This window comes from Oncorhynchus tshawytscha, linkage group LG20, assembly GCF_018296145.1.
Source record: "Oncorhynchus tshawytscha isolate Ot180627B linkage group LG20, Otsh_v2.0, whole genome shotgun sequence".
In the NCBI taxonomy this organism is placed as follows: domain Eukaryota; kingdom Metazoa; phylum Chordata; class Actinopteri; order Salmoniformes; family Salmonidae; genus Oncorhynchus; species Oncorhynchus tshawytscha.
The window spans coordinates 14,095,983-14,120,885 of record NC_056448.1 but is presented as its reverse complement, the minus strand read 5'-3'; the positions used below and the strand labels follow the sequence as shown (position 1 = coordinate 14,120,885).

Below are 24,903 nucleotides of genomic sequence, written 5' to 3'. Positions count from 1 at the left end.
GAACATTGCAAGGGGTTGATTGACAGTCATGCGATCCCTGATGGGTTGGGAAGGTGACCAGCATTTGACCATGACTAAGGCAAATTAATCAAGCACCTTTCCATGAATACATGTGAAAAATATCCCAGCTATATAGAACTGACCTCAACAGGGCAAGTTAATCTGCAAGCTAGGCAATGTTTCACACTGCTAGTGAAATGTGTCAGAGGCAATGCCATCACAGTGAAGGCTGCAATCAACAGCTGTGCATATTGTTTCATATAACACAGGGGGAAAGCAATACTGTATAAAAACGAGGTATTATGTGATAAAAGATAAATGCAGTCTTGCGATGGTTTGATGAAATTCCAGATAAAGGCTTTACTCAATGCATAGTCACAAAAACTCAAGAGGCATGCATCTTAGTATAAATACTATATTCTTTATTTAAATATTTTTGCAACTTTGAAAACACATTTACAGAACCTAGTCCTGCATTATTACACTGCGCACACACATGTAGCTTTCATACCCACAAACATTGCTTAGAGAAAAACACACAGACCTCGTCTTGACAGCAGAAGCACCATTGAAAAACTGTCAAGAGCGTGGACAGAATTAGAGGGACTTAATTGACATTGAGCGACATACAAGATACATCTATTTGTTAAGGCGGAATCGGTGCTCACCATTATCAATAAAAAGCACTTCAACCTGCATCGCCCTTCCTGCTTCAACACAGTGTCTCCTTAAACCATAGACGTTGACTCCCTCAAAATCAGATCAGGTAATTATTCATTAACACAGTGCACCCCCACAGACTGTCGGAAAGAGCAAACTGGAAATATGAGAATGACCAATGAACGTCGGTGCATGTTTTAAGTGTTTGAAGGACAACCTTTAAATTAAGGGGAGTTGATCAGACATTTGGAGGCGAGGCAAGCTGTGAGCGACAGTGGCACCTTAGCAGGTAAGCAAATTCCAGTAGTTCAAATAGCTGGGACAAAGACCGCTTGTCATGCAAATACAGAATGCATAGGACAGACGATATTCATGAAATGAAGTCAAAGGCTACAGAAAATTAAACCATTAAACCAAATTGAAATAGTATTTTAGTACACAAACGTACATTTAATTGTACCCATTGATCTTTCCTGTATGGTTGCGTGATGTTCTTTCAAATTATTTTTATGCAAAAATACGCAAGATGATAAATAGTGACAACTTAATTGGTCTCCATTACACCATGTTAGCCTGACTGCAGGTTTTAGATTAGAAAAAAAAAATGTACCCTGGTCATGCTTGCGAAGTTTGGCTCTCCTTCTTTGGTTTCTTTAAGGATTCAAAAGCCTGCATTGTAGTTTGTTGCTCACAGACTCCCTGTCACATAGAACTAGATGCCAATACAACCAAGCCCCTGTTCTGGTCACATTGCATTTTAGGCACAAATAAAAAGACACCTTAGTGGTCTTCTGACTGTTTTGCACCAAAAATACAACTGGGCATCATTCCCCACAAGCAAAATGACAGATTACCTGTCAAACAGATTGACAGATATGCTCTCAATGTGAAAATACAGAGACATTTTATGTTACAGTATTGGTGCATGTTTTAGTCCAAACCCAGATGAAATCAATGGGGAAAAGATAGTGAATACTCCTCTTTGGTGCACTGGCTTCATAATCATAACAGAACAAACACTGGCTAACAATGAAGAGAGGTGTGTGTATTCTGCTATTATGCAGAAAAACAAACAGCATGCCAAGACCAGTACAGGATGATCAAAAATAACAAAATGGCGCACACACCATTCATATAAATAATGTACAGTCAAACACATTGAACTGACAAAATAAAAGCAGCAAGTAAATCATTATTGGGAGACAGAACAAATCTAGAAAAAATATTTTTTAGAGATGACACCCACCACAGACCACATATGATTCCTACTGAGTAGTAAGATGGTATGATTCCTACTGAGTAGTAAGATGGTATGATTCATATTTACCATCCATGGAGCTATATAAGGCGTCACAAAAGAATCACACGACGAATCCATATGTTGGATGACACATTTCAACCGTCACATCATGGCTCTCAAACTAATAACATTAAAGTTATAAAAATAAATCTTTGTTTTTTATATATATAATTCATACCTGCCCTATTGGTACGGTTGAAAGCATTCCCAGATGCTAGCATTAGCTTTGCAAGTTAACACGTATCAACAGCAAAGACATTCAAACAAGAACCTACACCCACTTAGTGCACACACACGCACGCACACACGTCGACAAAGACATGCCACGCAGACATGCTGTCATAGTTCTGACACTACTACCGGGTCAAACATGTCAATGTCGTGGTTCTTTCGGCCCACGGAAGGGAGGGATTGAGAATATTTACCTTTATAGATTGCGAATGCTCGTTCGTACACATCTGTCACAAAGCAAAAATGATCATCCTTTGCATCCTTATCAGCGTCAAAGTGAAGACACACTGCCTTGTTTCACAACAAACAATATTTACAAATCCATGCGGCTGTGTGCACTGACAGAACTTTTCAGTAACCTCAATGTGGTGACATTTCAGACTAGCCTATAGGTGGCACTCTGGAGAAATCCCTGCTAGAGGCGCTAGTAAATGGTACTGGCCAGCTACCCCTTCATACAAGTCCAAGACAACAACACCAAACTCATACTGTATCTACATCCTTTCTTATTACAAGTCACAACCCTCTCTAAAACCCACAACAACACAACCCGCTCAATTCCCCAGTCTTAGTATCCAGCCACACACATAGAAGCCTTGGAACAGATCATCACGCAGCTACGACATTTACAACACAGACATTCAAATCTCCCTAACAACCACAAACCATGGCTTACTTTACTTATAATACCACTGCTTGTTTCAGGGTGACCAAGCCCAACTCTATCCCCGTATCGTGTCCCTCCCCGCAAAAGCAACCCCCTGCATTCAGGACTGCACTTCGGTCTCAGTCCCAATTAAGTGATGTTTTGAAATAAGATATGGGAGAATGGGAAGAAAGCAGTGTGCTGTTCTACACCGTGTGCATCACGATTAACACGAGAAAGTCTTAGCTGCCTGCCTCCTCTCACTAATACAGTACCAAAACAAAATGGAAGAATACAGATCGAGCTACATTCTGTGGTGAGGAGTTTGTGTTCCATGTTGTGGTGGTGAGATAGGAAGGTCAGTGAGGGGATATATGGGGGGGGGCTGCAGTCCGTCCGACAGGAACCAGTGCACTTGAGAAGGAGGCAGGTGGAAGACTTGAATGGCGGGAAGTAAACGGATCCAATAAGCATCACACACACTTAGTCTGTGTATTCTGCCACAATGGACAGCAGCACCGTGATGTCATCAGGCTTCCCCCCTGCAGGACACAGGACAAAAGAGAACGTGTCAATTAGTTTTCCAGAGATCAAAGTCAACCTTGAATAACCCAATCTGCAAGCTGACGGTGGGCATAAAAATACAGTGGAGCTGGAGGTGTTTTTAGGGACAGAAAGGACTTCCCAAGAACCTGATACGTACCTCTTACATTCAGGCCATTGTCACAGGCAAACTGAGCGAAAGGGGACATGTAGTTGGGGTCATAGGCCAGTTCGTGTGCTTGCTTTGCAATGCTCTGTGCCGTCTGCTGGATGCTGTCATAGTTGGCGCTCTGAGAAATACAAGCATTAGCATTAGGACAAAGAAATGTGTGCAGGTATTTACTAAGGTGAATGTGTAGATTTAGGTAGGTGTGAAAGCAGCTAGGAGGCACTGCGACGGGTTACCTTGAGCTTTTTGAGCTCTTGCAGGATCATGTAGTCGGGCATGTTGTCGAAGAGGCCATCCGAGGCGGTCAGGATGATGTCACCCAGCTGGACATCGAAGGAGGCGCTATCAGCGGCCTCAGGGCTGGGGAGGAGAACACAGGACAGCACTATTAATTAGGGCCAGCCAGAGGGCACCAGAGAGCTGCTACCAGATAGACAGTACACATGATCCTCACAAACATGATCAGGAGGAATCTGGTCAAAAGGTGACTGTGCCTCAGAGGGATATAATGGCTGGGTAATAAGACAGCAGATTCCTCCTGGCACACAGTGCAGCCTGCCCTGCTCCAGCCCCACCCACCCGCCCGCGAGGCCCAGCATGATCTCTGGCTCCTAGACAGGGTAGGGGAGCCGGACGTAACCCTCTGCCCTTGAAACTGTGGAATTGCCCCTTATTAAACCCCTTCCATACCAGAAAGACAGAGTGCAAATGTGAACATGTGAGAGTGTGTGTCTGCTGAGAAGTACGTATGCATGGAAGCATAAAGTAACATTGTGCAAGTTTGCGTGTGAATGCGATCGTTATAGGAGAGCCCGAACATCTTGCAGTGCGGACTGCAATATAAAACAATAAAGGTCTCATTTAAATGTAGAAACACACGGAGGAGCTCAAAATAATCCCTATTTTTCCAGAGAACAAGAACAAGCCCCGCGGAAAGGTGTCTGGCGGGTCCGCCCCGTCTGCTACTGGCATGTGTGTGTGCACGCACGTGTTTGGCATGGGCCCAGGTACTACACACTGTTGGCAGAACAGCTGAAGTAAGGGGTTGGTTGCTGTCACATGGCCCCTCAATAAAAAAAGAGAAGGAAAACATACCCTGCCAGCACCTAGGAGCTCACGTGGTCTCCAGGCCAGGCTGAAAATGGCTTGAGGGCTATTGGAGGGTGGGCTGTTGTTTGGCCTAAACTAACTAAACAAGGGCACAGCGTCACATGGCTGTTATTGAGCCAATAATACAGTCCCAGAATGAGGACAAAGCTTATTCGTTATCTAGCCACCGTTCCTTTCAAATCCTTCTGTGAACTGACGAGAAGGGAAATTCTAGATACGATTTTAACCTTACTTCCAATGACAACCTGTAATTTGCTCCAGGTATATCATCTAAAGCAGGGATGGTCAAACTCATTTTTCCCCCAGGGGGTTACGGAATCGGTCTTCCACGAGGCCCAGGGGACTGCACTGAAAATGTGTTATCTTTCCTCACCATCAAAATTAGGCCAAAATAGTAAACTATCTATAGTTGTTGGAATTTCGAATGCTCTCCAGACTGTCTAGCTTTAGCAAGCTGGACACAGTCAAGAAACAGAATAACATTCTACACAGTTTTGATTTGGTGTTAAGTCATTTTAAAGTCTATGGCGGGGCCATAAAGCCAGTTCTCTCAATACGAATGGGAATTTGAGACCAGGTGGAGGGTCAGAGAAGGAGGTGGAGGAGACTGACCTGTCACTGAGTACCACTCCCTCTGCCCCTGGGGGGGCGATGGACAGCTGGAAAGGGGTGTTGAAGTAGTGCTGCTGTTCATCGGAGCGGTGCACCACCTCTCCCCCTCGCACCACCAGGAAACCAGAGTCCCCTAGATTACACGTGTGCAGTTGGTGGCTCCTTCGGTCCAGGACCACAATACATGCTGTGCTGCTACCTGGGGAAGTGGAGAGGGGCAGAAGAGAGGGAATATACTAACATATGGTGGTTAGCCATCACCTGATATCCATTTCTCCTTGTATTAAAAAAAAAGGTGGGGTTATCCGGTACAGCAGGGAAGGGGTGTGTGAGATCACATGCTGGACCAGTCAGTCTGGCACAGACTAAAAACAGATGTCCTTCCCCTGTCCCCACTATGCAGCTTCTATCTACCACTGTCCTTCAGAAGGGACGGTCAAGCACAGACCTTGGCTTTAGCTGCTATCACACTATCCTAAAATAAGAAGCAGGTCACTTTTCATAGGCAAACATCGTGTAAATTGGTGGACTGTAGTGTCTCAGAGCAGGCAGCCTTGCCTGTGGTCTCAGTTGAAAAATGTGGCCTCAGTCTGTCAAGTTTTTACACACCAGTGCCATTAAAAAACATGTGGACCCGTGAGCAGCGTCAGTAACTGTTCCTTCCACTGACCTTTTAGGTGCTCTGAAATGGTAACTGAGGAGGGGGGCTACAGACTTGGTTAGGTGTTTGTTCCAATGACCTCTGTGGAACTGGACCTTGGAACTGGCAGACTGAAGGACGGCACCATTTCAGTTCCAAGGTCCAGTTCATAATCAAAGAATGATCTCCAGCACCTTTAGAATTAGAACACAGGGAAGTAAAAAAAAAACAACAGTACCTTTAACTTTACTCTATTTTACTTGGGGAGCAGAGAATTTTTTAATTAGGGCCACATTATTAGGGAGGAAAGCTTTGTTATAATGATCTTTTTGGATGGATTGATAGTGCAGCTCAGCGGGCATGTGTTAGTTGGAGTGTGTGTGTTACTCACCTGGCCTGTCCTGTCCCTCCACATGCATTACACTGTGTGTGTATTAGATGTCGACCGATTAAAAATCGGACGATTTTTATATATATTTGTAATAATGTCAATTACAACACTGAATTATTATTAATATTATTATTATTTTTTTTAATATTTTTTTTACCTTTTTCTCCCCAATTCCGTGGTATCCAATTGTTTAGTAGCTACTATCTTGTCTCATCGCTACAACTCCCGTACGGGCTCAGGAGAGACGAAGGTTGAAAGTCATGCGTCCTCCGATACACAACCCAACCAAGCCGCACTGCTTCTTAACACAGCGCCATCCAACCCGGAAGCCAGCCGCACCAATGTGTCGGAGGAAACACCGTGCACCTGGCAACCTTGGTTAGCGCGCACTGTGCCCGGCCCGCCACAGGAGTCGCTGGTGCGCGATGAGACTTCCAGATTACCGATTGTTATGAAAATTTGAAATCGGCCATGCCGAATAATCGTTCAACCTCTAGTGTGTATTACTCACCTGTCCCCCCCATATGCATTATCCTGTGAGTGAGTGAGAATGTAGTATGTGTACTCACCAAGCAGGGGTACTTTGTTTTGTAGGAGCTCATAGTAGCCAGAGGTGAGGATGCCCACAGGGCTGCTGGGGGTGAAGCGGCCCTCCTTCACCAGTCGCTCACATGTCCTCATCAGGGTGGCAGAGAACTGGGACGGGTCCACCCCGTAGTCCCTCCATCCACCTACACCATCCGCCACACCTGAGACACACAGAGAAAAATAAGTGTATAAGTATCAGAACAGTGAATGGTTATGGGCAATTCCACAGTAAAGCATTAAAACACACCGAGAATCTCCCTGCCGATAGGTACTTATCACAGTGGGAGGCCGTTCGTTCTCTTGCTAGAACAAAAGCGGTAAGTGCTGTGTGCCGACCCGGTAGTGACAAATCTACTATTTCTCCTTGTAGAATCGCAATGCTTGTCAGTTTCCAACAACTTAACTTTGAGCACATCAGAAAGCATGCACCCCCACGTGGGGGAGCCAACAGGAGTGACAAAAAAATTAAAGGTCATTTTCTCCATACATCCACAAATGAGACAGTCACACTTCATACGCAATGTAGTCTATGGGATGGCAGCTAACTAAGTGCACACAACACTAAATACCTCCAAGATAGCTAACCACTATGGGTGTAACAGTACACTTACTCGTACCAAAAAGTTCAGTACAGGGACCTCGGATCGGTCCGGAATGTGAACCCGAATTTCTACGTTAAAAAAATACTTCTAATTGAAACGCTAGGCCTAGGGCCTCCCGAGGGGCCTATGGCACTGCATCACAGCATACCTACAGACCCGGGTTTATTCCCGGGCTGTGCCACAACCGGCCGCGAGTCCCATAGGACAGCGCACAATTGGCCCAGTGTCGTTCGGGTTAGAGGAGGGTTTGTCTGGGGGGGGGGCAGGCTTTACCTGGCTCATTGCCAGTTGAACAGGGTTTCCTCCGACACATTGGTGCAGCTGGCTTCCCGGTTAAGCCGGCGGGTGTTAAGGAGGGCGGTTAGGCGGGTCACGTTTCGGAGGATGCATGACTCCACCTTCGCCTCTCCCGAGCACCTTTGGGGAGTTGCAGCGATGAGTGAAGATCAAAAAGTGTAAAGGGGGTAAAATACAAACAAATGTAAACACTAGGCCTATAGGCTATACACTACATTGTCTGCCTGGAGTAAATTCTTAACTGAAAAAACTAGAGCCTAAGCGCATGTTGTAATCAAAATTCTAATCTTAAATTGGTGCATTTCAAACAGTCCTTTTGAGACAAGCAGACAGGAACTAGTTCTGTACAATGGCGAGTGGTGGGGTCTCTAAACCAGCAGGATTCTCCATCATTTAAATCTCCAGTTTGGGAACATTTTGGCTTCCCAGTATATTACAACGGCAATGGACAGAGAAAGTACGCTGTATGCAATTCCACAGTAACAGTATTGCCCTAGTCATTTTATACTATCAAAGCTGTAATAACACCAACGTTGTCCACTCCATAAACCCTGCACAAAAGGGGTTCTCTCTCTCAGCACAGTCTGTGTCAACCCTCAACTACAGCAAAAAAAGAGAAATAGCCGATCCTTAAACACCAAGCAATGGTACATAGCAACAAGCCATCACTACTGACGGCCCAAAAGGTACGAGACTGACAATATAAATAAATAGAATTAAGCCACTTGATTAAAATTGGCCTAAAAGGAGAACTCAGGGGCCCCTGCCTTGATTTACAGCCATGTGACCTGCCGGTTAAGCATCTCTAGAACACAGTACACAAAAACAAAATGACTCGGAAAATAACATCCCTAAGACTCTCCCTTTTAAACTGGTTGTAGCCCATGAGGCAATATTCAGGGCTGCAACAACATTCTCAATGTAGGCCACAAGGTGGAGGTATGACCGGTGCCCACACACCTTGGAGCCTCACGATACAATTAACCACACAATGTGGTTTCCCATAACAGCCAGTGCTGCTACCAGGGTAAGGGCCTCCATGGACACCACATCCTCTTCCTGGGAGCCTACTCTGCCCCTCCCTGAGCCTGAGAGACAGTCTGATAAGCACCATGGAGTAGGTTAATAGTGATACGTCTTGTGGTCTACTTAGCTTCAGTGCTTAAGAGTAATTTGGGGATTTGGCAGCATGACGGACACTGTTGACCTTTGAACTTGGCTGGTCTCAGGTCTGTTGTTACATCAGTATCAATCTGGAGACTGGGTCAAATGAGCCACACAGACTGACAGAAGGGGCCTGGCATCAGTGCACACTGCAGTTTCGTCACTCCTCCCTGCACAGCCCCAAAAGACCAGTTCTACTGGGCCCTGTTCTCCCTCAGATGGGCTTGGTCTGCTGCTCAATAACAAAACCTTCAGTCTTTGTCGAGCTGACTCAGTCAGAGGAGAGAGAAGGTGAGAATAATATTTCACAAAGATTCACTTTCTTTGCAGTGCTGCAGGGTGGAAGACCTTAGGTAAAAGGAGGGTGAGGGCAGAGAAGAAGAGAGAAGCCATGAACACACACTGCATACTTCGATAAGCTTCCCCCTCCCTACCTCCCTCTCGCTCTCTCTCCTTCACAGAGAGCCCAGTACCAGAGGACAGGTTTCCAGGGAAAAAAAGGACATCCAGCCAACTACTCCATACAAACATAAATTCAAGATTCCACAGTGAGGGCCCATACAAGGAGAGCCCCCTCTGCTAGCTATGCAACGCTGTTTGTTGGTGCCTAAAACACACTTTCATATACTGAAAAATATATATAAATGCGACATGTAAAGTGTTGGTCCCATGTTTCATGAGCTGAAATAAAAGATGACAGAAATGTCATACACAAAGCTTATTTTTCTCAATTTGTGCACAAATGTGTTTACATCTGTTAGTGAGCATTTCTCATTAGCCAAGATAATTCATCCACCTGACAGGTGTGGGATATTAAGAAACAGATTAAACAGCATGATCATTACACAGGTGCACCTTGTGACGGGGACAATAGAAGGCCACTAAAATGTGCAGTTTTGTCTCACACACACACACACACAATGCCACAGATCTCAAGTTGAGGGAGTGTGCCATTGTCATGACTGCAGGAATGTCCACCAGAGCGGTTGCCAGAGAATTGAATGTTAATTTCTTTACCATAATCCACCTCCAACGTTGTTTTAAAGAATTTGGCAGTACGTCCAACCGGCCTCAAAATCGCAGACCACATGTATGGCGTTGTGTGGGCGAGCGGTTTGCTGAAGTCAAGGTTGTGAACAGAGTGCCCCCATTGTGGCGGTGAGGTTATGATACGGGCAGGCATAAATTACAGAGGTATCCATGACCAACAAATGCATATCTGTATTCCCAGTCATGTGAAATCCATGGATTAACTGACTGATTTCCTCATATGAACTGTAACTCCGTAAAATCAATGAAATTGTTGCATGTTGCATTTATATTTTTGTTCAGTATAATTTCTCTGAACATCACCAGATTCACAGGGAATATATTATAGTATGGAGAAGGCAGGTCATTATTGCGTAGGACTAGTTAACTGTAAGTTTGCAAGATTAGATCCCCTGAGCTGACAAGGTGAAAGTCTGTCTTTCTGCCCCTGAATGAGGCAGTTAACCCACCGTTCCTAAGCAGTCATTGAAAATAAGAATGTGTTCTTAACTGACTTGCCTAGTTAAATAAAGATGAAATAAAAGGTGTTAAAAAAATTAATAATATTTTTTTAAATGGCGCCCAAAAATACCGATTTCCGATTGTTATGAAAACTTGAAAATCGGCCCTAATTAAATCAGCCATTCTGATTAAATCGGTCAACCTCTAGTTAGTACGCATGATCTATTGACACGAGGGGGATGGGTGGGATATAGTACCTTGTTTGAGTGTGTATTGATGGGGATAGTAAAATATTGTCCTGCAGACTAATCCTGCTGCTGACACCAGCTTTAGTAGTACAGATCCTGTAGAACCATTGGATGAAAGCTTTCAGCTGGGAACAAGCTAAAGATCATCTGACGCGGAAGAGGGGGGGAAAAAAACTGCGCGAGGCTGGCAAGAGCCAAAGTGTCATGGAGCTTATGAATCATGGAGCTCATGAATTTCTGCCAGACCAGCTGCCATTGCCCAACACAAGACAGAGTTCACTAGCAGAAGAACATTCAGGACCCTGCCTGGAACAGTTTGATTGATGTTGTAGTATAATATAGAATGTTTAATATGATCACAACTGCATTGTAGTATAGATATTGTTCGATCTTTTACATATGGAGTTTAATCAAATGTTTTATACATTATGTTTTACAAGTGTACTGACAAGTGACTAAATGATTCCAGCTGCATCAGAAACCAATAAAGTGGTGACTTCAACTTCTGGATCAATTCATTGTGATATTCGTTAAATGTATTTGGAAGTAACTAGATACAATCTTATTGCTAAAACAAAATGTTTAAAATAAAACCGATTAGTCAGTCAATGTAGCAAATAAGTAGACATGGCTTGTATTCAAGACAGTTTATTTGCTCCGGAAACCGAGGTGAGTTTACACAGCAGTATGAAGGAACAGTAATGTATGACATATACACTACCGTTCAAAAGTTTGGGATCACTTAGAAATGTCCTTGTTTTCCGTGAAAAATGAATAGGAAATATAGTCAAGACGTTGACAAGGTTATAAATAATGTTCTTTTAAATTTAAATAATAGTGTCCTTCAAACTTTGCTATCGTCAAAGAATCCTCCATTTGCAGCAATTACAGCCTTGCAAACCTTTGGCATTCTAGTTGTCAATTTGTTGGGGTAATGAGAAGAGATTTCACCCCATGCTTCCTGAAGCACCTCCCACAAGTTGGATTGGCTTGATGGGCACTTCTTAAGTACCATACGGTCAAGCTGCTCCCACAACAGCTCAATAGGGTTGAGATCCGGTGACTGTGCTGGCCACCCCATTATAGACAGAATACCAGCTGACTGCATCTTCCCGAAATAGTTATTGCATAGTTTGGAGCTGTGCTTTGGGTCACTGTCCTGTTGTAGGAGGAAATTGGCTCCAATTAAGAGGCGTCCACAGGCTATTGGCATTGCAAAATGGAGGGATAGCCTTCCTTCGTCAAGATCAATTTGACCCTGTACAAATCTCCCACTTTACCACCATCAAAGCACCCCCAGACCATCACATTGCCTCCACCATGCTTGACAGATGGCATCAAGCACTCCTCCAGAATCTTAATTTTTTTCTGCGTCTCACGAATGTTCTTCTTTAGGACCCGAACACCTCAAACTTATATCCGCCTGTCCATAACACTTTTTCCCCAATCTTCCTCTGCCGTGGGTACTATTTAATGAAACTGACAGTTGAGGACTCGTGAGTCGTCTGTTTCCAGCTACAATAGTCATTTTACAACATTAACAATGTCTACACTGTATTTCTAATAAATTTGAGGATCACCACTTTATTAAGATTGTGAAATGTCAGAATAATAGGAGAGAATGATTTATTTCAACTTTTATTTATTTCGTCACATTCCCAGTGGGTCAGAAGTTTACATACACTCAATTAGTATTTGGTAGCATTGCCTTTAAATTGTTTAACTTGGGTCACATGTTTCAGGTAGCCTTCCACAAGCTTCCCACAATATGTTGGGTGAATTTTGGCCCATTCCTCCTGACAGAGCTGGTGTAACTGAGTCAGGTTTGTAAGGCCTCCTTGCTCGCACAGGCTTTTTCAGTTCTGCCCACAAAATGTCTATAGGATTGAGGTCAGGGCTTTGTGATGGCCACCAGTACCTTGACTTTGTTGTCGTTATGCCACCTTGCAATACTTTGGAAGTATGCTTGGGGTCATTGTCCATTTGGAAGACCCATTTGCGACCAAGCTTTAACTTCCTGACTGATGTCTTGAGATGTTGCTTCAATATATCCACATCATTTTCCTCCTCATGATGCCATCTTATTCTGTGAAGTGCACCAGTCCCTCCTGCAGCAAAGCACCCCCACAACATGATGCTGCCACCCCTGTGCTTCACGGTTGGGATGGTGTTCTTCGGCTCCCCCTTTTTCCTCCAAACATAACGATGGTCATTATGACCAAACAGTTCCATTTTTGTTTAATTTATCCAAAAAGTACGATCTTTGTCCCCATGTGCAGTTGCAAACCGTAGTCTGTCTTTTTCATGGCGGTTTTGGAGCAGTGGCTTCTTCCTTGCTTAGCGGCCTTTCAGGATATGTCGATATATGACTCGTTTTACTGTGGATATAGATACTTTGTACTGGTTTCCTCCAGCATCTTCACAAGGTCCTTTGCTGTTGTTCTGGGATTGATTTGCACGTTTCGCACCAAAGTACGTTCATCCCGCTCAGGAAGAAGACAGAACGAGTCTTCTTCCTGATCGGGATGACGACTGCGTGATCCCATGGTGTTTATACTTGCGTACTATGGTTTGGAAAGATGAACATGGTACCTTCAGGCGTTTGGAAATTGCTCCTAAGGATGAGCCAAACTTGTGGAGTTCTACAATTGTTTTTCTGAGTTCTTGGCTGATTTCTTTTGATTTCCCCATGATGTCAAGAAAAGAGGCACGGAGGTTGAAGATAGGCCTTGAAATACATCCACAGGTACACCTCCAATTGACTCAAATTATGTCAATTAGCTTATTAGAAGTGTCTAAAGCCATGACATCATTTTCTGGAATTTTCCAAGCTGTTTAAAGGCACAGTCAACTTGGTGTATATAAACGTCTGACCCACTGGAATTGTGATACAGTGAATTATAAGTGAAATAATCTATCTGTAAACAATTGTTGGAAAAATTACTTGCGTCATGCACAAAGTAGATGTCCTAACCGACTTGCCAAAATGATGACTCCAACCTAAGTATATGTAAACTTCCGACTTCAACTGTATATACACTTGTGATGATAAGAACATGTTTTTTGTCTGAATTGCAGCTGTAACGACCCTTTGGGAAGAATTAAACTTGGTTAAGCTTCCCTAGAGTCTGAGTTATTTACTCTGAAAAATTAGAGCCTAACAGTATCCAACGTACTGTCCATCGTGTGAGGGATAATTTGTTCTTATGGCCCGAACAACACACGCAGGCAAGGGGATTCGGTGTCCTCTGCCTAGCTTCTCCCCAAGTTAATAGTTCATGGGCAATCATTGTGTAGCATTTGTATTCCTACTGTAGCAGCATGATGGTTAATATTACACACCTCCAGACACACGCTAGCTAGCTACAAAACAGTGGTAGTTACTCTACGACTAATATGAGAAAGCCAAAGTCATGCATTTACTCTTCGTCAAAGCATTTTAGATTTGCTCCTAGTGAAATGCACTGAGGCAAGCTAGCTAACGTTAGCTATAACTTTGGGCTATAGTACGTTTTGGGTATAGTAAACAAAGCTAGCTAGCTCATCTAGGCTAGTAGCGGTACTAGCAAGCCTCATTATAGCAAAATCAATCACGAACTTACACTGAACAACACCACCTTGTGTTAAAAGACAGCTTATATTGCTAGCCAACTTCCCACAGCAAAACAACTTGTTTGTCATTTGCCTTCCTTTTCAGCACCCCTCTATCCATATGTGCGTTGAAACTTTGATAGTCTCTCTCACACACACGATCCATGGGGTCTGCAGTGACTAGGGCTGTTACGGTGACCGTAGTACCGCTACACCTGCAGTCAAGAGTCATGATTCCATGATTCAAATTCCATGTGACCGTTGAGTCACGGTAACTAAGCTTCTCCAAAACTGTGCTCTGATGCCTCTGATGGTCCTCAGTAGAATACCAAACTTGCTAACAGCCTGTTGGTCATGGCCAGTGCTCTGCGCTCTATTGTCCCTTTAATCACTCTGAAATTAATGACAATCAAATCGAAAATCAACGCAAACAATTCACGAGAGCTCTGGCATTCAGAGTTTGAGCGGAATAGGATAATCTATTGCGCAGCGAGAGCCAGTTCCTCATCGCTGGTTGATGCATGAAATAAAATAAGTGATCCTGTGGCACAACATTTCTATAGGATATGCAATTGCTTGCATGAGAAAACAGTTGATGAAAATAGGATCGCTTGAGCTTTCTATAGGCTAGGCCTCCTATATGTATTTCTCAACTTTCCATACGGTGCATCTGGGAAAGTATTCAGACCCCTTGACTTTTTCCACAGTTACGTTACACAGCCTTATTCTAAACTGGTTTAAAAATTTTTTTAAATCCCCATAAATCTACACACAATACCCCATAATGACAAAACTAAAACGGGATTAGAAATTTTAGCAAAAAATAATTAATAAACTGAAATACCTTATTTACATAAGTATTCAGACCCTTTGATCATTCTCGAGATGTTTCTACAGCTTGATTGGAGTCCACCTGTGATAAATTAAATTGATTGGACATGATTTCGAAAGGCACACACATCTGTATACAAGGTCCCACAGTTGACAGTGCATGTCAGAGCAGAAACCAAGCCACGAGGTCAAAGGAATTGTCCGTAGAGCTCCAAGACAGGATTGTTTCGAGGCATAGAACTGGGGAAGGGTACCAAAACATTTCTGCAGCATTGAAGGTCCAAGAACACAGTGGCCTCCATTCTTAAAATGGAATACGTTTGGAACCTTCAAGACTTCCTAGAGCTGGCCGCCCAGCCAAACCGAGAAATCTCAGACCATGAAAAACAAGATGCTCTGGTCTGATGAAACCAAGATAGAACTCTTTGGCCTGAATGCTAAGTGTTACATCTGGAGGAAACCTGGCACCATCCCTACGGTGAAGCTCGGTGGTGGCAGCGTCATGCTGTGGAGATGTTTTTCAGAGGTAGGGACTAGGAGTCGAATCAGGATCGAGGTAAAGATAAAGAAGCAAAGTACAGAGAGATCCTTGATTAAAACCTGCTCCAGAGCGCTCAGGACCTCAGACTGGGGTGAAGGTTCACCTTCCAACAGGACAAGAACCCTAAGCACACAGCCGAGACAACGCAGGAGTGGCTTCGGGACAAGTCTCTCGGAATGTCCTTGAGTGGCCCAGCCAGAGCTCGGACTTGAACCCGATCGAACATCTCTGGAGAGACTTGAAAATAGATGTGCAGCGTCATTATTTGGTATTGGGTGTAAATGTCATTATGGGGTATTGTGTGTAAATGGTGAAAACATCCAATCTATTAAATAAAACACATGGAATCATGTAGTAACCATAAGTGCTACACAAATCAAAATATATTTCAGATTCATCAAAGTAGCCACCCTTTGCATTTAAAGCTTTGCACACTCTTGGCATTCTCCTCAGCTTCATGAGGAATGTTTTTCAACAGTCTTGAAGGAGTTCCCACATATGCTGAGCACTTCATACTGTGGTCCAACTCAACCATCTCCATTGGGTTGAGGTCAGGTGATGGTGGAGGCCACCACTCTTCTTCTTGGTCAAATAGCCCTTACACAGCCTGGAGGTGTGTTTTGGGTTATTGTCCTGTTGAAAAACAAATGATAGCACACACCAGATGGGGTGGCGTATCGCTGCAGAATGCTGTGGTAGCATTCCTGGTTAAGTGTGCCTTGATTTCTACATAAAATCACTGAGAGTGTCACAAGCAAAGCACCCCTACATCTCCATCCTTCACGGTGGGAACCACACATGCCAAGATAATCCGTTCACCCACTCTCCGTCTCACAAAGACCAGGTGGTTGGAACCATAAATTTGGACTCATCAAACCAAAATGACAGATTTCCACCAGTCTAATGTCCATATCTCGTGTTTCTTGGCACAAGCAAGTCTCTTCTTATTATTGGTCTCCTTTAGTAGTGGTTTCTTTACAGCAATTTGACTATGAAGGCCTGATTTATGCAGTCTCCTATGAACAGTTAATGTTGCGATGTGTCTGTTACTTGAACTCTGTGAAGCATTTATTTGAGCCACAATTTCTGAGGCTGGTAACTCTAATGAACTTATCCTCTGCAGCAGAGATAAATATGGGTAATCCTTCCCTGTTGAGGTCCTCATGAGAGCCAGTTTCATCATAGTGCTTGATGGTTTTTGCAACTGCACTTGAAGAAACTTTCAAAGTTCTTAATTTTCTGTATTGACTGACCTTCATGTCTTAAAGTAATGATGGACTGTTGTTTCTCTTTGCTTATTTGAGCTGTTCTTGTCGTAATATGGACTTGGTCCATCGGGCTATCTTCTGTATACGACCCGGACCTTGTCACAACAGGTGATTGGCTAAAATTCCACAAATTAACTTTTGACAAGGCTCACCTGTTAATTGAAATGCATTCCAGGTGACTACCTCATGAAGCTGGTTGAGAGAATGCCAAGAGTGTGCAACGCTGTCATCAAGGCAAAGGGTGGCTACTAAGTTGTTTAACACTTTTTTGGTTACTACATGATTCCATGTGTGTTATTTCATAGTTGATGCCAACACTATTATTCGACAATGTAGAAAATAAGTAAAAAGAAAAGAAAACCCCTGGAATGAGTAGGTGTCCAAACGTTTGACTGGTACTGTATATTAGTAGGCTATATGTACAGACCAGTTTAAACTGAGAATACTGTGGCGGCATATCAAGTGTTTGTCAAATTGTGAATGAGAGATTGATGAAGTGTTTGCAGCCAGCGAAAGAAACAGCAGAGCGCTTCCCTTTCATTAGACTTTTTCAAATCATTATGCAGCTTTAGAATGCATTAGAAATCCAAACATACAAACTTAGGCTATATCACATCTAAAGTTGCATAAATAACTCTAAACCAAACATATAGGAGGACCTGTTTCTTCCTTAACCGCTCATCACAGAATGTGAGCGCACTCAAATTGTTTTGGGAAAAATATTCTTTCCATTTTATTCAGCTATGATCTATCGTATTGTTTTTAGTATACAATCATTTAAAATAATGCCACAAGAATTATATGCAAATTCTAACTGCTAAATGAACTAGTGTAGCCCACAGCGATATGGCATAGCCAGATTAGAGCCTAACATAAGGACGACTCAGAATATGCTCTCCTGGTCTTCGGAAACCTGCCTAAAATAAATGGATTTATTGTGATGGTGTAGACTATATTAAAATGGATGTATTAGACTATTTTTAAATGTAGATGTTCCAAAGGTCCTCATCAGTGTCTTGTAGGCTATGCATGGAAGCCGGCGATGCTTAAAGTGTTTGTTAATTAATGGTAAATTACAGATAAACCAGCAGTTATTTGAATGACAATCACCGGCTGTCATAATCTCATGACCACCACAGCCCTAGCAGGGACCACCATAGGGATGGTGAAAAGTTTCCTCCAGAAGTGGTGCTTTGCATTCAGGCCAAAGTGTTCAATCTTGGTTTCATCATTCCAGAGAATCTTGTTTCTCATGGTCTGCGAGTCCTTTAAGTACCTTTTGGAAAACTCCAAGCGGGTTGTCATGTGTCTTTTACTGAGGAGTGGCTTCCGTCTGGCCACTCTACCATAAAGGCCTGATTGGTGGAGTGCTGCAGTGATTGTTGTCCTGGAAGGTTCTCCAGTCTCCACAGAGGAACTCTGGAGCTCTGTCAGAGTGATCCTCGGTTTATTGGTCACCTCCCTGACCACGGACCTTCTCCCCAAATTGCTCAGTTTAGCCGGGCAGCCAGCTCTAGGAAGAGTCTTGGTGGTTCTAAATTTCTTCCATTGAAGAATGATGGAGACCACCGTGTTCTTAAAGACCTTCAATGCTGCAGACATCTTTTGGTACCTTTCCCCAGATCTGTGCCTCGACACAATCCTTTCTCTGAGCTCTCCGGACAATTCCTTCGACCTCATGGCTTGTTTTTTTTCTCTGACATGCACTGTCAACTGCGGGACCTTGTATAGACAGGTGTGTGTGCCTTTCCATATCATGTCCAATCAATTTACCACAGATGGACTCTAATCAAGTTGTAGAAACATCTCAAAGATGATCAATGGAAACAGGATGCACCTGAGCTCAATTTTGAGTCTCATAGCAAAGGGTCTGAATACTTATGTAAATAATACATTTGCAAAAATTTCCACAATCCTGTTATGGCTTTGCCATTATGGGGTATTGTGTGTAGATTGAGGAGAAAATATTTTATATAAGGCTGTAAAGTCAAGGGATCTGAATACTTTGCAGAACGCACTGTAGGAATATCGTTGAGTCAAGTCCATTGGCTCTATTGAACAAGGACAACTATATATACTCTATACTAATGTGATTGTGCAATCGACGAAACACAAAGGCCACAATAATTCCCTACAAATCATGGCACCATTAAGTTTTTGATCAGACAGCAGGCTCGATCAACCAATGACGTTACTGAGCGAACTCCCCTGGCGCGAAAATAAATAAAAAATACCACACTTACAGTGGGGAGAACAAGTATTTCATACACTGCTGATTTTGCAAGTTCTCCTACTTACAAAGCATGTAGAGGTCTGTAATTTTTTATCATAGGTACACTAACTATGAGAGACAGAATCTAAAAAATGTGATCCAGAAAATCACATTGTATGATTTTTAAGTAAAAGCAGAACTTAATATTTGGTACAGAAACCTTTGTTTGCAATTACAGAGATCATACGTTTCCTGTAGTTCTTGACCAGGTTTGCACACACTGCAGCAGGGATTTTGGCCCACTCCTCTATACAGACCTTCTCCAGATCCTTCAGGTTTCGGGGCTGCCGTTGGGCAATACGGACTTCCAGCTCCCTCCAAAGATTTTCTATTGGGTTCAGGTCTGGAGACTGGCTAGGCCACTCCAGGACCTTGAGATGCTTCTTACGGAGTCACTCCTTAGTTGCCCTGGCTGTGTGTTTCGGGTTGTCATGCTGGGAGACCCAGCCATGACCCATCTTCAATGCTCTTACTGAGGGAAGGAGGTTGTTGGCCAAGATCTCACGATACATGGCCCCATCCATTCTCCCCTCCATACGGTGCAGTCATCCTGTCCTCTTTGCAGAAAAGCATCCCCAAAGAATGATGTTTCCACCTCCATGCTTCACGGTTGGGATGGTGTTCTTGGGGTTGTATCATCCTTCTTCCTCCAAACACGGCGAGTGGAGTTTAGACCAAAAAGCTCTATTTTTGTCTCATCAGACCACATGAACTTCTCCCATTCCTCCTCTGGATCATCCAGATGGTCATTGGCAAACTTCAGACGGGCCTGGACATGCGCTGGCTTGAGCAGGGGGACCTTGCGTGCGCTGCAGGATTTTAATCCATTACGGCGTAGTGTGTTACTAATGGTTTCCTTTGAGACTGTGGTCCCAGCTCTCTTCAGGTCATTGACCAGGTCCTGCCGTGTAGTTCTGGGCTCATGGAATGTAAGCCTACATTGAACACCACACCACGCTGCTACTATATGCTGAATGATAGAACAGCTATTTCCATGTTAAGCAATGCATTTTGGCTATTGTTTTTATTTTTGGCCACTCTGGTAGGCCTACATTATGATCAAATAGCCACAGTAGCCTACTTGGCCACTTAAAACAGTAAATTAAAGCAGGAACAGCCTCAGTGTTCACAGGAAACACACGTCGTAAATTGCACAGGATTTTCACAACATTCAAGTTTGCGTTCAGCAGACCTGAAATTTGCTCAGTAACGGATTTTTTTTGAGAAAACATTGGTTAGGCCTACATCTTATCAAAACAGGGCAACTTAAAGCGGCAATATGTAACTTTTTGGTTGACCCGACAATTCACATAGAAATGTGAGTTATATATTTGTCATTCTCATTGAAAGCAAGTCTAAGAAGCGGTAGATCTGTTCTTTTATTTTTTTTAAACAGCTGAAAATACAGAATGTTTGGTTTTGTTAAATATATATTTCACAGCGGTTTTTATATGGTACAATGATTCTCTAAACTATACATGTTTTGTCACAAACTGAAACTAGGCGAACTACTAGAATTTTAGCAACCAGGAAATGGCAGAGTGATTTGTGCATCTTTAAACCAAGCTAAGACGAATTAGCCTAAACCCAACTCTATTCAATGATGTACAATAAGAGTGTTAGAGATATAAATGTCATCCATAAAACTGCCAGTTAGTTGTTCATCCCCCCCAGCTCAACCACGTGGCATGTGTTTTTCTGCAAGTAACAAAAGGCTCAACACCGAGAAGCATATGCCTAATCTTCTCAAATTAAGTGTTGGTTGATATTTGTCCATTCTTACCATTGTGCACATGCCTTGCATTCTCGTGATTTAATTTCAATGGGTTTCAAATAGACACTTTTGTTCCAATGAATGAATTGGTAAAATGACAACGCATATGGTGGTTGATGTAAGGACAAATGCACTTCCCCATGCATCTATGAAGCTGTGTTCATAACCAAATGGGAAGGTGGTATTTACCCATGTACGACTGGAAAAAATCCACTTGAATGCCCCTCCAACTGGTAATTACTAGTGGGAAACTATCATCCCTGAGCTGTGACTCCTTCCACATGCTGATCTCACCTACTAATGACCTTGATAACAACCTTTTCGGCAGTTAAATACAACAAAACATTATTTATAAAAATCTCTATTAATGTGGTTTTTGAACACTATAATTTGTTTCCAAAACCACTTGCCACACACTGGTTGAAACAACGTTGTTTCCGCGTCATTTAAATCAAATTACGTTGAACCAATGTTGAATTAACGAACTGTGCCCAGAGGGAGCATGATAGCTGTACTTTTAGTTTATGGTTGACACAGCTTGTTGGCCATTAGCCAATCGGCGTTCTCAACGAGTTCAAAGCACGTGAATGCCTCCATCCGGTAATTACCAACTTCCCACTTGGTTGTGAATGGAGCACGAAACGTGAAATTGTCCTGGCAACATGGCTGCCTCCATGCTCAACCGTTCTGACCTTTAAAAAGCACGGGACAGTTCCCCCTAAGCGTTCGTGAAATACTTGTAAAATCCACAACAACTGATAGCTAATGAATATTAAGATATATTCACTTCTCCTGAAATTGTCATATTAGCATAATAATACCTTTAGTGTAACGCTTGCGCAACGATCCAATTGTTATGTGCATCGAATATCCGAACAATTAGTAGCAAATGTTACACTATTTCTAAATTCAACATCCACATTTTGTCACGCTGATAAAATAGATGGTGTATACATAGTATTACTTTATGTAGCCTACATGTTCACATTATCGCCACTAGTAGCAATGGGGGGGCTTTTCCAGACTTCTAGGTGAAAGGTCGTTACAATTACTCAACAAAGTATACATTTTTTTTCTTCAACAAAGTATACATGTTTGGCAAGTCCAGGCGCCGCAATGTTTCTCGGTCGCGTATAGTCCTACAAACCACAGCTGTACCGTAGAAGTATTGTAAAACGGGGCCAACTTAAGACAGAGGTTCAGTCCGGAAAAGGGTAGGGGATACCCCCTTTTGTTTTCGTGACATGACTGTGGGTGACATGTGCTAGGCTACATGAAGGTCAAATCTGAAAAATGCTATTACACCCCCCAAAAACTTAGCATATTGAAGTGTCTTTTGTTAACATCCACGACTGCTTGGCTACTTCAACGGTGTCTTCACCAAACAGATAAACGGAGTATTAAAATACTTACCCAATACATCAGCGGACCTATGCCGGGCAATGAAACAAGCGTCATCCCCGTAACACATCCCTTTCTTCAAGATCCCCTTACGAAAGTCTTTCCCAAACCCGCAGCTAGCGGTGACCAGACTGTAGTCCCGACCATCAGTTTGAGAGAGTCCGCCAAGGACAGCCCTCGCAACCAGTCTGCCATAGGAGAGTACGGATAACATTCCAAGAGCGAGCGGCCGTCTCTACCTGCCGAGACCTTCTCTCCACTTTCGACGTCCCGTGTCTACTTTTGGAGACTATTCTTCCAACATTCGTTTTGGATAATTCTGCCACTGAATAAAACGCACGAGTCAGTAGACCGATAATACAATCGTAAAACTGGTCGCCGGCGTTTGTCCAATTCTTTATAGGGTGAAATTGCACAATTTGCACTGGCTCTTTAAGTTTTGGTGGATTTCATTGACACGGGTCCTCCGGTGTGCACCATCCTTGCCGACATGTTTCCACAGTCACACACAAATACACCCGAAACACAGCTCAATACTGGTCCTCCAGTCTTGTGATTCGTTTGCCCGACGTCACAACTAATGCGCACGCAAATGCAGGCTCTCCCTGCTCTCCGCAGCAAATCCATTTTAAGAGAGTTGCGCTTTATTTACTTGTCAGGAACACCGGGAGTTCAGACCCTCTGATAAAGGCTACATCAGTGCTTCGTGCGCAGAGTAGTTTGGATTGCAAAACAAAGCCATCCTTGAACTCCTTGCCTAATTAGACGAAAGGCACATTTCAAGCGACTTTATGTATGACCTGGATAGATGGCAGCATTCGTGCAAAACTGAAAGCGTGAACCACTGCATTTAATCATGGCAAGGAGACTGGGAAATGGATGTGTAGCCTACAAACAGACCAGTTGCGACCTCCAGCAATCAAAGAGGAAAAACAGGGACAAGGTGGAGTCGCAATTCAAAGGCTCAAATACAAGACGTAGGCTATGAGGCAGGGACTCCATACGGATTACAACGGGAAAGCCAGCGCCGCGCTCCCGAGCGAGCTAAACTTCTTCGCCCTCTTCGAGGAAAACCTCATTGTGCCCCCGACGCTTGAAGTCGTCCGCATGTTTCCCAGCCGAAACAGTTCGTAGAGTTTGTGCATATATTATAACGATGTTTTGGACTTCGGTGAGTTTTTTCCCCGCTGTTCGGGAACAGGAACATTTTTCTGGAGGCAAGCGATGTTCGAGCCGAAGTCTACGCCCCTTCGTTGTTGATTGGTCAACAATAGGGATTCTTCAATAAAGTATTTGTTATCATTCAAGGAGAGATCAGTCAGTTAGATGCACGAATAAGATCTATTTGTCAAAACGTGAAAATTAATGACAGAGTTACAGTTCAAAGGAAATTGAAATACATTCATTAGGCCCTAATCTATGGATTTCACATGACTGGGAATACAGATATGCATCTATAGGTCACAGATAACCTAAAAAAAAGGTAGGGGCGTAGATTAGACAACCAGTCGGTATCTGGTGTGACCACCATTTGCCTCATGCAGCGCAACACATCTCCTTCACATAGAGTTAATCAGGCTGTTGGTTGTGGCCTGTGTTTTGTACACGTCGATCCAGAGCATCCCAAACATGGTCAATGGGTGACGTGTCTGGTGATTATACAGGCCATGGAAGAACTGGAACATTTTCAGCTTTCAGGAATTGTGTACAGATCCTTGTGACATGGGGCTGTGCATTATCATGCTGAAACATGAGGTGATGGCGGCGGATGAATGGCACAACAATGGCGCCTTAGGATCTCATCACAGTATTTCTGTTGCTTCAAATTGGCATCAATAAAATTGCAATTGTGTTCGTTGTCAGTAGCTTATGCCTTCCCATACCATAACCCCACCACTACCATGGGGGCACTCTGTTCACAATGTTCACATCAGGAAACATGTCTTCATCTTTTTCTGTGAAATGTATTTTATTTCAGCTCATGAAACATGGGTCCAACACTTTCCTTGTTGCGTTTATAGAAGTTTGCTGATGTGAACGTTGTGAACAGAGAGCTACCAGTCAAAAGTTTGGACACACAAACTCATTCACGGGTTTTTCTTTATTTTGACTATTTTCTACATTGTAGAATAACAGTGAAGACATCAAAACTATGAAATACCATATGGAATCATGTTGTAACCCAAAAAGTGTTAAACAAATCCAAATATATTTCAGATTCTATAAAGTAGCCACATTTTGCTTTCATGACAACTTCAAATCAAAGTTTATTTGTCACGTGCGCCGAATACAACAGGTATTACAGTGAAATGCTTACTTACAGGCTCTAACCAATGGTACAAAAAAGGTATTAGGTGAACAATATGTAAGTAAATAAATAAAAATAACAGTAGAAAGACAGTGAAAAACAGTAGCAAGGCTATAAAAGTGGCAAGGCTACATACAGACACCGGTTAGTCAGACTGATTGAGGTAGTATGTACATGTAAATATGATTAAAGTTACTATGCATATATGATGAACAGAGAGTAGCA

General features: G+C 43.1%; 1 protein-coding gene across 1 annotated transcript; it reads right to left on the bottom strand.

Moving 5' to 3' along the window:
• Positions 1-401: 401 nt before the first annotated feature.
• LOC112219423 (protein phosphatase PTC7 homolog) lies at positions 402-23,563 on the bottom strand. The gene is made up of 6 exons (XM_024380650.2): positions 22,383-23,563; positions 6,872-7,051; positions 5,272-5,470; positions 3,786-3,909; positions 3,541-3,670; positions 402-3,379 (listed from the first exon to the last, which is right to left on the bottom strand). The coding sequence occupies exons 1-6, from the start codon at positions 22,582-22,584 to the stop codon at positions 3,321-3,323; spliced, it is 894 nt and encodes a 297-aa protein (XP_024236418.1). The 5' UTR covers positions 22,585-23,563; the 3' UTR covers positions 402-3,320.
• Between the last annotated feature and the right edge of the window lie 1,340 nt (positions 23,564-24,903).